At 34.2% G+C, this 15,688-nt stretch overlaps 2 protein-coding genes across 7 annotated transcripts; both read right to left on the reverse strand.

Annotated features, from left to right (window-relative positions):
- LOC118043466 (uncharacterized) lies at positions 1–2,568 on the reverse strand. Of its 5 annotated transcripts, none has more exons than XM_073408787.1 (3): positions 1,323–2,568; positions 588–680; positions 1–429 (listed from the first exon to the last, which is right to left on the reverse strand). In XM_073408787.1, the coding sequence occupies exons 1-2, from the start codon at positions 2,153–2,155 to the stop codon at positions 614–616; spliced, it is 900 nt and encodes a 299-aa protein (XP_073264888.1). In that variant the 5' UTR covers positions 2,156–2,568; the 3' UTR covers positions 1–429; positions 588–613. The 5 variants fall into 5 exon arrangements, 4 of the variants coding, with proteins under 4 accessions (XP_073264888.1, XP_073264893.1, XP_034907341.2 ...); XM_073408792.1 differs by having other exon boundaries at positions 3–376; XR_012169734.1 differs by having other exon boundaries at positions 388–429; positions 588–705; positions 1,323–2,567.
- A 3,688-nt stretch (positions 2,569–6,256) lies between these two features.
- On the reverse strand, positions 6,257–8,228 carry LOC118043475 (uncharacterized). Of its 2 annotated transcripts, none has more exons than XM_035051468.2 (3): positions 7,797–8,228; positions 6,758–7,396; positions 6,257–6,669 (listed from the first exon to the last, which is right to left on the reverse strand). In XM_035051468.2, the coding sequence occupies exons 2-3, from the start codon at positions 7,367–7,369 to the stop codon at positions 6,454–6,456; spliced, it is 828 nt and encodes a 275-aa protein (XP_034907359.1). In that variant the 5' UTR covers positions 7,370–7,396; positions 7,797–8,228; the 3' UTR covers positions 6,257–6,453. The 2 variants fall into 2 exon arrangements, with proteins under 2 accessions (XP_034907359.1, XP_034907351.1); XM_035051460.2 differs by having other exon boundaries at positions 7,861–8,227.
- Positions 8,229–15,688: the final 7,460 nt, after the last annotated feature.

Below are 15,688 nucleotides of genomic sequence, written 5' to 3' on the forward strand. Positions count from 1 at the left end.
CCTAAAATACCCTTTTTTAACATATTGGCATATCTAAGAACACATCGCAACTTACTTACGCAGAATTAAATGCTCTAAAGTAAAATAATTGGTCATTTTCTATTATTTTTTAGGTTGGTTGATTATAACTCTATAACCCTCAGGAGGTAAACAGTTGCTTTCATGAATTCCAGGTCAGATATAACTTGGTAGACAAACATACTTTTCAGTCCCTCCAACCAAAACATAAAAAAGCACTCATTATTGCTGCAGCCATAAATGAAACACACAAGCATTTGAGCAAAGGCCACACCCAACAGGACAAGTCGCCGTCGCCGTCGTAACATCGATAGCCCATCCACAATTTGACAATTACAGCTCCATTTGACCTCAAATTCTACAGCTCATTCAAAAAACCATCTCGATTCATCCACAATTCGACAATTACACCTACATTTGACCTTAAATTTTAAATTCTTAACACAATCTCACATAACAACTCTAATATCGTATCAACCAACCATGTCAATTAAAATTTTAAATTATTAAATAACTTTAAAAATATAATTTATATTATGACTTAACATCTCAAGAAATTGTACTCTCACCTGCAAAATCATCCACACAGGCAGCCCTAGGAATGGCGGGGGATGAAGGGTAGTTTTGGGCTTTCACTGGCTTCATCTTTTCTTAGGGTAACCCTTAAATCAAAGAAACCAAGGACACCTAAAACCCAAATTAGTGGGACTAGAAAAGCGATAAATCAACGTAAAGAACAATTAGAAGACATTAATACTTGGAAGGATTCCCAGCCTAAGGAATCAAAAGAAAACATAGAAAGCTACACCCATTACATAATGACATCCAAGAAAAGGGAGCACCGAATAAAATAATGCAAATTTCATATTTCATATTTCATGTATAATCTCCATTCTCCACCAAGCAGCTAAAAAACTCATTTTATTTGGCCTACCCCAAGTAACTATCCTCACCAAATCACGATGCTTAGTTCCTAAGCAAAAAGATTAATCCGTCCAGATCAAAAGGATTATGAACACTTTTTCCGGGAAAACAACCGAACAATTCCTTGCCGAGAAAATGACTTGGTGCCGGCAAGTTTACATACTTTCCAGCCAAAAATACCACTAATCAATGATAACAAAAAAAAGAGAGCTACTTAAAAAATAGTTTCCATCGGGAGGGGACATCATACCGATATATTCTACCCATAAAAAATAAAACATATTTATCTCCAACTTTTTTTTAAGAAAAAAAAGAGAGAAAGAAAGAAATTATAATTATAATAATTTCTTTTCTTCTTCTTTTTTTTCTTGGGAACTTACACATTTGGACTCCAAAGATTCCATAATCGAGAATTTAGTAACCCCAGCACATCCGGTAATACCTTCCTTGCCAAACCCTTGTGGTGGCTGCCCACCGCGACCCCATGAGCCGCCGCTGCAGTCTCCGCTACCACCACCTCCTCAGGCACTTCATCATAAAGCTTGACACACTCTTCCATTTCCTCCCTCTCAGCCACTTTCTCAGGGGATAAGCCATTATCCGGACAACCAACATTGACATTTACAACATCAGCGACAGAACAAGAAGATGAAGATTCATGGGAAGTAGTATTACTGGTCTCCAGAACCGGTAACATTTCGGGTTGACCCGGAACATCAAGAACCGATTTTTCACCGACCCGACGACCCGCTTTGTCTCTTCTTTTACCTCTTGTATGTTTCCTTGACATTTCACCACTGGTCAAGTGTTCTTCAAAGGCTTCAATAACTTGATGAATGAGTTCACGGTTAGGAGAAGAGTCCCACCTGAACCAGTAGCTTATATAGCAATCAAAGCAATCACAATCAAAGATTGGAGCTATATGATTACTTCTCTGGTTATTATTGTTGTTTTGAGGTTTCTTGGAGGATTTTTTCTTGGAATCTTGAAGGGACGGAGATGGGTTATTCGTGGTGGTGGTTTTGAAGGACCTAGCAATCATATAAGCAAGAACTTCACGGTCTTCAAGTGAAAGAACAGAAGCTAGAGCAAGAATGGCAGCAGGTAAGAGCTTTAACGCAGAAAGAACATTTCTATCTCCATTATCACCAACAGACGAAGAAGATGATGATGATGGAGAGGGGTAAACTTTACCTTTGTTCTTTATCTTCATTTTTCTTTTCTTGGTCTCCTTTGGAATTTGGTTTGATTTTTCTCTCTCTTTCTAGGTGGAGTGACTGGTGGGCATAGGTGATAATTTTATTTTTTTCTGGTGATATTTGGTGAGGAGAGAGAGAGTAGGGTTTGTGTTGTTTTGACTTGAAAACCAAGGAAGAGAAAGGAACTGCGTCAGGGAGGGATAATTAGTAGAGGAGGAGATTTATTTTTCCAGGTTATTTATGCTATCCTGCACTCTTGGTACAGTATATTTTAATTAAACGCTCCATTGTGGGCGCGTGTTCTACAAGCTGTCAAAGTGCATCGAAGGGTAAGTTTATCTCGATTGATATTCTATCTGTTAATTTTGGGTCCCTCCGTCAAGACAATCCCTCATGAACATTAATATGGAACATGTGATAAAGGCAAATATTTATTTTTTATTTTTTTTTACATTTGTTCTATCTATTGCAGTGATGATGTGATAATTTTTTTAATTTTTTTATATCAATATCAAGAATGAATTGATATATTCATTATCTTCGCTTGGCTCTTTTAACTTAACACCGAGTAAAAAGTGGGCTGTATATTTATGGGGGAGGAAAAGGCAATTCTATCCCTGGGGGAAGCAATGATTTGGCACCGCCACTGTTTATTAGAGATGATGGACCACGCACTGTGTTATGATGCGAGTGGCGGAAGCAATTTGGCCATCGCCTCATAGGCTCATAGCCACGGATCACAAGCTCTTTTTATGACAGAGCTGGCCTTGCTGGTACGGCTTTCGATGTTTTCAATTTTCGTTCTAAGGGTTAATATAGTCTTTTTGTATCTTCTTGGGCTGGAATTTCGGCAAGGACAACCGTCCAAGAGCATCATAGAAAACGGCATAAAAATTTACTTGGGTGTTTGATGTCACTGTAGTTTTTACGGTTATATATATATATATATATATATAACAGGTTGAAGGTATTATTTGTTAACTAAGTAGTTGAATGTAAAAATAAATGGATTCTAGAAAATTTGTTATAGATTATAATTTTTTTTATAATTAGTATTTTGTAAAAAGATGCAGTAAAATCCATGTGAAATTATGATATATATCATTTAACAAAACACTTTTAAAATAATAATTAAAATAAAACATAATTTTAACTACACTGCTAGACATATACTCGAAGTTGCACTGGTTATTACCTGTGGAGCAGCAGCTTCTTGAAATTTATGTAACGATTTAAATTTTTTTTAAAATATTTTTTTGTTATATAGATTACTTTTTATTATAATTTTTTTTATTTCACAAAAATATTTTTTTTGTTGGTAGCGTGTTTTTGAATAAAAAAATCAATTCAATTAAATTAATTTTTATTTAAAAGTTATGGACAAATCGAATGATATTTTAAATATAATTTTATTTATTTTTAAAGTGAATTTTAATCATAATTGAAGAAAAATAATAATTATAAAAGACTTAAATAGCAATATAAAAAGATATAAAGTGTTGTTCAGGTAACAATAAAGGTGCGTTATGTTTATATATATAGGTATATTTTATAAAACGACTTGACTGGTGGCGGTGAGCCGGTGACCTTGAGCAAAATTATATCTCCTTTTTCTGCTCCTTGTTTTTGACCGGAGGGAAGGCTAGTTTTAGCTTTTCCTAGTTTTTCGTTCAAAAGCAAAACCATCCCCTCGATTACTGTTAATTCTGCAGTGTAGGCTGAAATTCTCAGTCGCTGCTTCGTAAACTGTACTTTGTGCGCTGTAACTTTTTTTTTTTTTTAATCAGTACAGTAAATAAAAAAAAATAAAAAAAATGTGTTGAAATAGATTTAATGAATTGTTATAGTTTGATATTGTGGGGTTTTAAAAAATATGATTTCTATTAAATATTTTAAAAGACAACTTAAGATGCTGTTCTTTTCTGTAATATTAATTAAAATTTAAATAAATTAAACAACAACAAATTTCACAGATGTTATTTCTTATAAAAAAAATCATTGACACACGCATAAATATATATATTAAAAAAATTCATTTATCACTAAATTTTGCTCCTAAAATAATAATAATAAAAAATTGAATTTATCTAGTCTCCGAGCGTTTTTTGACATTTTCATCACTTTTTTTATATTGAAAAATCATGGTGATTAAATATTTACCTAACTAAACTTGAAATCTTTAAAGTAAAGCTAATTTTTTATGATGCTGTAAAAAAAAACATAGTTATTTAAATAAGGGTAGGAGTTGAATTTAGTCGTGCTATTAGTAAGCCTTAATTATTCATGAAACAACATAAATGTAAATATATAGATTAATTATGTTTATATATTTTGAAATTATTTGAATATTATATTATTGGATTGTTTTTTTATTTATTTTGCATGTATCTGTTTTATTATGGTTAGAGCAGCATTGGTGATGGATTAAGAGAATTAGCTCAATGGTTAATTTTGAGCAGATAGACTTAAAACAAGTTTGTTGTTTATATGCACATATTTATCTCGCCTACATATTACAGGTTCATTAAACAACAGCTATCAAGGAGCAGAAACACCCTGTGATGTCAATTAATAGAAAGAGGTGCCCCCGTTTAGAGGGGGAAGATACCTAATTATACACACGGAGATCCCTATGAGCTGGAAAATCAGCACATATTTTTATTTTATTTGTTTATTTATTTATTTGAGAATTAACGAATGCATGGTCCTTTTTAGAATGTCAAAAAACATGATTAATAATTACCTCTTAAGATATATAAGTATGGGAAAAAAAACATGAGAAAAATAAAAAAAAATGTTTTAAAATTTAGATGAAAATATTCATACTATTTTTGATAAATTTTTCATCTATATATATATATATATATATATATATATTAAGAAAATAAATCCATAAAACAGTTATTGATGGTTACTCGTGGACCTGGAGTGCTCTTAAATTTTTCGCTAGAAAAACCTAGAGAAGTAGATAATTAGCAAGTATATCTAATGTCTTACCTCAAGCAACTTATCGACAAAGTAAGCAAAAACCAAGATTCGTCCTTTACGAAGCCAGGGACAATGTACAAGAAGATGCAAAGTTGTCTTTGAAAATTCGCAATATTCATGTTTCCACGGCAAATGCAATATGGAAAAGGTCCATTATCGTTCGTTCAAGAAAAGAAAAGGTCGATTAAGCATTTTGACGTGGGAAATAAAAATGTATTTAATATTTTACCTCAAATTGACGGGAAAAGAAGAAGAAGAAAGAAAATCGAACTGCAGGAATCCTTGTAAACTGCTGGTTTTTGCTTATTTTCTGTAATGGGGAGCAAGAAAAGTTTATGGGAATCGTTCTTTCATCTTCCATTTTCTCACGACCATAATCATCACATGCTTAATAGAGTAGTAGTTAATGTCCCTATCAATCATGTGGCCACTTGCCTTTCAAGTTCAATGCTACAGTTGCCCTCAGACTGCCTCTTTTTGTTGAAAAAGGGAAAGCTGTTGCCAACAAAGGCTTGCACTTTGCCCCAAGGACCATTTTCCTAATAGTGGGATATTCAGTTTCAGCCTTGAAAGATATGGGATCGCCCAATTCAGAAGCCTTTACCTATTTCGAGAGCACAAGCAGCCAAGACATTTTCCCTCAACGGTTCGATGGATGATTCCAACTCCATCTGGAAATTTGCAGTGCTCGAGAATCAGGGAATCCGTAAGTGTAAGATTATAACCTAAAATAGGCTAATTGGTGCCCAAAACAATGAAAATTAAGATTCCTATTCCCACTAATGTCTCTTAGCCTCTCAACAATCAAAGAATTATGGAATATCGTTGAGTGGGGGATTTAAATCATGATTTTCAAGAAAAGCTATCGAGGAATCCTATAAAATAGGCTAATTGGTGTTCAGAAAAGATAAAACAAGCGATACATTGTCATCAAGATATGGCTGCTGTAATTGGCTTTAATCATTTGTGTACGCTTTGAACACGCCATATTAAACAGCTGCTACGGTACAATTTTCCAACACCCGAGGCTTGGTTTAACGATATAAGTTCATATGCATACATATATATTGCCATGTTTTGCCTATTCTAGAATATAGGTGGTATATAAATAGCTTGCCCGGCCTCTCGAAGCAAAAGAGGAATTCATTAATTTAGCAAGCATCAACAATAAACACAACAGTCAAGATTTGCAATGTTCAAATCCAAGAGGTTATAGAAGGAGTAAAAGTCTAGTTGCTGGTAAAAACATTTCCTTCTCCAACAAAAAAACCTTAAACAAGTAAAAGAACTGCTCCAAGTGTTACGATAAACAAACAGAAATGAGCTAAGCAGCTTTCTTATATGCAGATGATTTGGGTTTGCTTGCAGCTGCAGAACGCTTGTCCTCTGCCATCTTTGATTCAATTTCATCCCTCTCCCTGAAATACATCTCGAAAGCCCGTGGAAGGAATTTCGGAATCAAAAAGAAAAATAGATTGATTGAGAAATATGCTAGATTGGCTACTGCTAGACTCCTCCCAAACCAATACCACGCAATGTCCTGAATCAGCCACATGAATTGTGTTAGGCCAATCAACTCTCATCCACGTTAAAACTATATTATGGAAAAGAAATTAAGAACTATTCACCTTAACTTGAGCATTTGCTGGTAGAGTTTTGTTAAGCCACACATCATTAATCCAATCAATGACGACAAAGATCCTCCTGACCGTATAAAGCAAGGGTACCAATGCCCTCACAGGTGGTGAAAACAACGACAGACCGCTTATTATGTTCTCAGTAAGAATCTGAAATGAGAGCAAGAACAAATGGGGTGTTGCTGACCGGACTGCATGATCATCACCCCTTGCAAACCCACCCAACACATAGGATAAAGGCAAGAAAAGCGCTATGGTAGTTCCCAAAATGACGTAGAACCTAAAAAATCTGCTTCCTTGGAAAATTTCTGATGAGGTTCTGCCATATGAAGGGAAGGCAAAACGCGAGAGGGCTAAAAGATAAGCAGAGGTAAAGGCTGGGAAGACTAGATCAAGTAGCGGGACAAGGCCACTAACTGAGAAAACCATGACAAAAGCTACCAGTTGAAGTTCTATAGCACGCAATGATCCCATTACTCCTCCAACCATAGAATTCTGCTGTAGCTGTTGTTTAAGCGGAACCTCTTGCTGAGGTTTCGTTGCTGAAGTTGTGGTTCCATCAGTCTCACGTGGTGGAGTCACAGCGAGAGAGGCACCCGACATTCCTCCTTCAGCTTGGTATAAATTTCTCTGTATTATAAGTTTGCTAACTCAGAATAAGAACAGGGCATGTAAAGAATGGAAGCAATGAACATGTCTTGAGCAAAATTAGAATGAGATGTCGATGAACAATCAGATAAAAAATGGTTATCTGTACAGAAATCAATTAAAATTAAAGAGGCTGACCCTGGGATTTATTAAACAGAAAAACGACTATTAATAAATGATCAGCAACATAAGCTACAATTGGAGAACTATCCAACCTAAAAGGTTAAGATAAGTACTAAAACAGGCTAAAAAAACATTAACATTACTGACATGCAAAGCAACACACGAAGATCAAAAGTTAATATTGATCTGATAAAGATAGCACTGAGGTTTTACACTGTGAAGAAACAAAATGAAACCACGGAAATGATACAATACTTACAAAAGAATCTTGAAAGAAAGGGATTGCTCGTTCGAAACCAAGAAGATAGAAAGAGAGATCTTACCTATAGATACAAATGAAAGAATCATTCAAAAGTATGGTCACCGAATAGAAAGGATCATGAATGAAGCAGTGGAGTGAAGTGGATATGGTCGTGTTATTAAAAATGTAAAGCCGCGCTGACTATGCTGCATGTGTAATTGCCATAGCGTGCCAGGTGGCTGCTCTTGAACGTGGGATACTGTCAGCCTTACACCTGTCAATCAACTATTTTTAGGGTAGATCCGAATTGCAGTTGCAGGGCTGGCTCAGGACTCTGCTCCTCAAGTAGATCTCAACACAGCCCCCGTCTATTTTTCCTTCTTTTCTTCCACTCTGTTTTTTTTTTTTTGCTGTATTCTTTCACTCCTCAAGAGTCACTGCTATCTCTTCCATTTTTCGAGAATTAAATAGCCGGAAGGGGACATTATTTGGGATATAAAGTGACTAGCACATAGTATTTCCTGGAAAATATCTTTATAGTGCTGTCGGTAGAAATTGATTGAATCCTAAACCGTTTGGGTAGACGCCAAATAAGCTAAACTTGTTTCATACAAGAAATAATTGAACTATGAGCATGGACCATTAAATCTCTCTAATGTCGGTGAACTTAAACATTTAATTTTACAAGATTAATAAGATGTTTGAAAGGGAGCAAACACTAAGATTTAATTAAAAAACGAGTTTATTTTTTATATGAATTTTTTAAAATTTATTTCAATTAATAAATAGCTTTCTAAATATTTTTTTTTACTTGGATAGATGTAATATAAAATAAATTTGATTTAAATAAATATCTTTACATTTAATTTTAGAATTTAGTTTTTAAATTAACAATTTGAGACTTCATTTCTCATATATAAATACAACAAGAATTTTGTTTTTCTTTATTTTTAATGGTATGTTTGCATAAAAAAATATTACTATAATTTCTCGGTCATTTTTGCATGATTCCAGTGCCAGGGTTTCATAAATCCATCAAAATATATATTAGGATCACATCAATAAATATTCTTTTCATATAAATATATATCTAATATACAATGTAAAAGAATTATAATGAAATAACATAATTCAATTTAAAACTGCATATTTACGATATGATATGATTTTATTATTTATAATATATTTTATTTTCATACTAAACATTTTATATATAATTAATTTTATACTATATAAAATAAACCGGACTATTACGAACTGGTGCATCACCATAGGCTTGTAACTAGTTGATGAATTCAAATAAAATGAACCCAAAAAATTTCTTCAAAACAAGCCCAACAATAACACATCTTGAGCTTAGGCTTGGTATCACAAGCCCAAAGTACATCAAGGGGCTAAGAAGAGTGGGTTCAGACATAGTAACTCGAGCCCAACTCTTTTGAAGGCATTGGCTTGGGCATGAAGCCGAAGCCCATGCTAGATGTGTTATACTCACGGCCAGCACCCTTAGTGGTGAGCATGTACCCCAACACTCATATGAGCTCGTGCTTTTATTTCCGAACCCAATGTGCTCAACTCGGAAGTGCTTCTTGAGCCCAATATACTTAGGTGTAGATAGTGTGTCTGGAACCATTGTTTATATCTAATTGACTCGAGCCCAATACTCTTCAAATATTTATCCAGGATCCTATATGGATTCCACAATATTTTATATTAATTCAATAAGTATTATTTTAAGTAGAATACAATTCAATAATATCACAAAAATAAAATTATACTCTATCCCCTTCTCTTTATAAAAAGATAAAATTTATGAATTATAAATACATAATGAATTCTTCAAATCAAAAATTCATAATTTTTTTTTATTGTGAGCACATACACATGCTAACTATGGCTAACGTATGTCCTTTATTCAAGTCAGATTATATTTTTTTATTGAAAGCAAATTAATGCAAATATTGCTGTGTTTTTTAAAGCTTGAATGGTTTTTGTAATATATCTATATATATGGCGGAACATAGGATTACTTAGGGGTGTTCAAAAAAACCGACCAACCAATTAAACCGAGAAAAAGAGAAAAATTAACCGAAAAAACCGAACCGAGAAAAAAAAACCGAATAAACCGATTAAAAATTTTAAAAAACCACCCGGTTCGGTTCGGTTCCGGTTTTAAAAAGCTTAAACCGATTAAACCGGACTAAACCGAACCGGTTTAATTAAATCTAAAACAAAATAAATTTCCCCCAAAACCTTCCCTTTTCCCCAAAACTTTTCCACCCCACTCACCCTCTCCCTTCCTTTTTCCCCGTAACTTTTCCAGCCCACTCACCATCCCCCTTCCCTTTTCCCCAAAACCTTTCCACCTCACTCACCCTCCCCCTTCCCTTTTCCCCCTTCCAGCAACCCCTCCCTCCCCACTCTCCTCCCTCCCAAAACCTTTCGAGCTGCTAACCTTCCCCCTTCCCCCTTCCCTTTCCAGCAACCCCATCCCTCCCTCCCCGCTCTCTTTCCCCCCTTCCCCTTTTCCAGTGGCCCTGGCCCTGCCCCTCCCTCTCTCCCTCTCCTCTGTGCACAAGGCTTAAAGATAGATCCAGTGATTTTGATTCAATTGATCTCAACCGAAGAGCTTGGATTCAAATTTTTCAACAAGGATTTTTTGAATATGATTCGGCCAAGTTTGTTAATGATTGTGATTCAGCCAAGTTTTTTTTTACTTAATTAGTTTCGGTTTTTCTGGTTTCTAAGGCTAAAAAACCGACCCGAACCGAACAAAACCGGTTCGGTTTGAATCGGTTTTCGGTTCGGTTCGGTTTATATTAATAAGAAATGGTATTTTCCGGTTCAGTTGAATTTTTATGTTAAAACCGGACCGGACCGGACCGTGAACACCCCTAGGATTACTAATGAAGACTTGTCTTTCTTTCTTGGGATATTGCTATGGTGTGTGTGTGTGTGTAGGTGTTTATAGCGTGCATGCGTTCTTTTATTCCCAGTTTCTAGAACCACACGACTCCATGCTCTGCACGTTGTGCTTGGTGTCTCGATAATGATAAAGTTAGATTACTGAACTTTTTAAGTTTTTTGTCACAATTCTAGGGTTGAGCATGAACAGACGCAAAGAGATTGCTCAAGAGATTACCAAACATATTTATAGATTAAAATTATATATATTAACTCATTTTTAATATTATAAATTATTTAAAAGTCATAATTCCAAAGTTGTATCAAAATCAGATGATGTAGCGAGTAGAAAACCAATCGATCGATCCTCACCCAACCAAGGTGGCAGCCGCTTTGTTTTTGTCCGTCAACCAGAATACAAAACGTAAGAGAAGACAAAACGCGATCTATTTTATGGCTGCTGTCTAAATTCCTATAATTCAATGGGGTCCCTGTGCATCCATGTCTCCTCGTGTCCCATATTGCTGACAGCCCAAGAGGACGATAACCACCAATGTTGTTAAAAAATGAGTTAATTCTTAAAATTTTATAAATTTATAAGTTAAGATGTATTTAATGTGTTAAATTAGATTAAAATTTAAAAATTAATAAAATCAGCTAAACTTTATCAAACTTGTTTAAAATCAGTAAAATTAAACCGATTTTTCAAGTTTAAAAAAAATATAAAATTATATATTTTAGTAATCTGCACATTAACATTTTTATTATTTTAAATTTATATTTTGTAAAACTTGTGTAATTTAATAATCAAGGTCTTGATTTTGACTATAATTATTATAATTTTTTTAACGATATAAGTTATTTGTGGATTTCATTTCCGTAAAATTAGAATACCTATTCATTCTTCATAATTTTTTATGTAAATTATTAACATATTAATTGATATATTACTCTGTTTTAGTTGTCATATATATAGAATAAAAGTTGTAAATTGACATGCTTGATTTTTGGAGTAATTAATGTTAAATGATCTATTAAAATTTGAAGGGATTCATTTCTTATAAATAACAAAGTAAGTGATCCAAGAAGTAGATGAATTAATGTAAATAAAATAAAGGTGTTTGGAATTTTTTTATTGTTTATTTTATTTTTATTTTAATTATGTTATATTATTAATTACTATTTGATTAAAATTATTAATATATAATTAATTAAAATATTTTATTTATAATTTTATAATTTAAATTTATAATTCAAGTTTATATTATGTATTTCATCTCGTGTTAAAAAAATATTTTGAACAACATTAAGAAACACCCTTCCCGCATTATAATTACGTTTACAAGCGCCCGTACATGTGATTCAGTTCATTAACCACCGCAAGTTCTCGTGTTCCTCGCTAACCATGTGTGGAAGAATAAGCATTCAGAGAGGAATAAAAGTTCAGATACATAAATTTTTATCCTTTTTTAATTTTTTCAAGAAAATCCAAAAAATACATGTTTGATGCATATGCGTTATTTTTTTGCTTCTTCTCTCTTAATTTGTACGTGCCATTATCAACTGCCAAGAACTCTTTCAGTCAGCTTCTTAACCAATACCAGCAACAAGCCCACCTCAGTAGCATTAACCTTCTCTCCATCAGAGAACAAACTGACTCACTCTTCTCTTTTTTTCCCCTCACTCTAAGACTAGCCTCGACCACCACCGTGAGCAACGTCCTCTCTCAAACCCTCAGCAGCAGCGACGGGTTCTCCCTCACAACAGCAACTCTCCATGTTCCTCTCGGCCAAAACAACTCCACTAGCTTCAGCCACCAGCTCCTCAACGTCATAGAAACCTCTTCCAGTAGCAAATCCAACAATAATAGCTCCAGCAGCATCGTCACCGTGGGTACCACCACTAATGACTTCTCATCTCTTATTTAAGCCACCCACGACTCTATCTCTCCAGCGACCAATACTCTCTTTCTTCTCCACGTCATCCATATGTAAAAGAGAAGAAGAAAGTGTTAAAGAAAATCAAGCACCGAATAGGCAGTTAGCCTAGTAAAATACAGTAATTGAATCTTTAATTATTAGTTTCTTTATTTATAAATAATTAGGCTTGATCATAGGCAATAGTATAGGATCTTGATGCTAAACCATCAGTATAAGTTGTAAACTTTACTTACGCCTTGTTTGTTTCAAGAAAAATGAATTCCAGGAATTCATTTTTCTCACTTTCCCATGTTTGGTGACAATACAGAAAATAAGTCAACGGAAAAGCAATTCCCGTCAACAAAAAATTTAACTTTCCTCACAGGAAAGTGTTTTCCTTTCCTTATCAAAAGGAAAACACTTTTCTAATCTTTGGCTACGTTGTTCTCCTCTCTGCATCTCTGTCCAAAAACAAAAACAGAAAAAAACAAGAAGATTTGAAGAATCACACTCTTCCATTTCAGGTATTTTTTCTCTATTTTTGTATTATTTCTATATATTAGGCTCCGTTTGTTTTTATCTTCTTCATATTTTTTAGATCTGCAAGAATAATAGCAAAAAATCGTTGATTGTTTATCTGTTCCGAAAAAAACTTTTATTTCTGTTTCTGTCTGTCAATTTTTTTTTCTCATACCCAGTTTTCTTCTTCATCTCCTCCCGTTACAAATAGTACAAGATCTGCAGAAAAACCCAACCAATTTCTCATCAAAATCAAGCAATAAAACACACATTTTTCATGCCCATTCGGCAGCTTATTGAAAGGATAAAAATCCCCAACAACACTCAACCATCCCTACACTGTGACGAATCCAGCACAAAGAGAGAGACACAAACAGGAGGAGAAAACTGTTGGGTGAGAGAGGGATGAGGAGCAGATCCTTGAGGTGTAGCCTCCTGCTCCTTGCCCCTTGAATATGTGATTGTGTCCTTCTTCTTCAGAGAACAGGGGATTTGTGACTGAGAACCGAGAGAGAATAGGGGAAGAGAGACGACCGAGAGAGAATGATTGAAGAGAACAGGGGATTTGTGACTGAGAACCGAAAGAGAACAGGGGAAGAGAGACGACCGAGAACGATCTGTGATGGGCGAGAGAGAACGATCTGTGATGGGCGAGAGAGAATGATATGTGATGGGCGAGAGAGAACGAAAATAATTAGTGGGAATGAGGGGAATCAGAGGGGAACGAAAGGGGAATTTGAGAAACCGAATTGGAAAGGGAATGAGAAACCGATTGCCAGCCAGGGACCGAGAAACCGATTTCTAGGGGAACGAGAAACTGAATGAGATGGGAATGAAACCGAATCAGAGGAGAAACTGAATGATGATGGGAATGACAGGGGAATGAAACCGACTGAGGAGAAACCGAATGATGGGAAGGGGAAGGGGAATGAAACCGAATCTGAATGATGGGAATGAAACTGAATGATGGGAAGGGGAAGGGGAATGAAACCGTTTAGTTTTATGGGAGATAGAGATAGGCGAGAGAACATAGAGGTTTTTTTATAAATCAATGCTGTAGTTTGTTTATATTGTGTTGTAATATAACTCTAAATATAGGTATTGTTCCTCTACAAATAGATATTAACAATAAAATCTCCTTAATTTGTGACTAATGATTGGGTTGATTAGTTTTTTTTATCATATAAATGTTATGGACCAGCTTTGCCTACCTATTAGTGCCTAAACTCAACAATCTCCATGGTTATAAATAATAAATCAAAATAGAATAGAATTGAACCTAGCCATGAACTTGATTATGTGTTGTGTTGCCGTTACGAGGTGATTTTCGAAACTTATGTTTATTTAATTATTCGATAATCACAGTATTTTTTAGAATTAAAATGATTGATGTTATTGATCGTTGTGAACTTCTGAATTGTATATTGTTAGCTTCTTTGAGCATAATTTATTGTATTGATTGTGTAAGTATTTTATATGTTTTTTTTTAATATTTATTTCCCTACATTTTTAGGTTTTGTTATCAGAAAACTTCACTTTCATGTTATGCATAGTAAGATAATTAATGCAGCATGCATGAGAGCAGTTGTAACTGTGATAGCTACAGGGGTAGCTATTATTGAAGAAGAAAGAAATAGAATTTATTTACCAAGAGAACCACGTATAAATGCAATTGCTCAACGAGAATTCTATATTGACAGCATTTTGAATCGAGGTGATCGACATTGTGTTGAACAAATTCGTAAGAAACCTGTTGTCTTATATAGATTGTGTGATGTTCTCACAAATCGTAACCTATTACGATCAACTCAAAATGTGTCTATTAGGGAGCAAGTAATTGTGTTCTTACAAATTATAGGCCAAAACCAAAGATTTCGGGTTATTAGTGGTATATATTATAGGTCTATTGAAACTATCCATCGTTACTTTAGAATTGTTTTAAAAGCAATTCTTAAGCTATACAAGCACCTTATTAAAGATCCAGAGGATACAGTTTCAGCTGAGATAATGAATAATCGAAGATTCTATCCTTATTTTAAGGTATGAGAACAATACCAATATTTTTATACATTAATTAATTACATCTACAAGAAAAGTTTATAAATCATTTTTTCATGTTTATATAGGATTGTGTGGGAGCAATTGATGGTACCCATGTTCCTGCAAATATTTCCTGTTGAGATTCAAGGAAAGTTTCGAGGTCGAAAAGAAGGAACAACACAAAATGTTTTAGCAGCTATAACTTTTGATTTGAAGTTTATATATGTTTTAGCTTGGTTGGGAAGAAGTGCACATGATTCACGGGTTCTAGGTGATGCATTATCAAGACCTAGTGGTCTAAAAATTCCAGAAGGTATATAATAAATTATTTTATTATATACAATAAATATATAAAATGTCTTATCAGATTAAGATAGTAATAGGTTTTATTTTTTTTAATTTGTAGGGAAATATTATCTTGGTGATGCTGGTTACGGTATTCGAAAAGGAATCATTTCTCCTTTTCGTGGAGTTCGATATCACTTGAATGAGTTTACAGAACGTGCACCAGAAAATGAAAAGGAGCTA

This window comes from Populus alba, chromosome 1, assembly GCF_005239225.2.
Source record: "Populus alba chromosome 1, ASM523922v2, whole genome shotgun sequence".
In the NCBI taxonomy this organism is placed as follows: Eukaryota; Viridiplantae; Streptophyta; class Magnoliopsida; order Malpighiales; family Salicaceae; genus Populus; species Populus alba.

Excerpts from the sequence above, each read along its gene's own strand:
- LOC118043466 (XM_073408787.1), bottom strand. The coding sequence starts at position 2,155 with ATGAAGATAAAGAACAAAGGTAAAGTTTACCCCTCTCCATCATCATCA. Across the intron at positions 681-1,322 it reads AATCTTTGGAGTCCAAATGT|GGTTACCCTAAGAAAAGATG; the intron begins GTAAGTTCCCAA and ends CTTTGATTTAAG.
- LOC118043475 (XM_035051468.2), bottom strand. The coding sequence starts at position 7,369 with ATGTCGGGTGCCTCTCTCGCTGTGACTCCACCACGTGAGACTGATGGA. Across the intron at positions 6,670-6,757 it reads CAGCAAATGCTCAAGTTAAG|GACATTGCGTGGTATTGGTT; the intron begins GTGAATAGTTCT and ends TGGCTGATTCAG.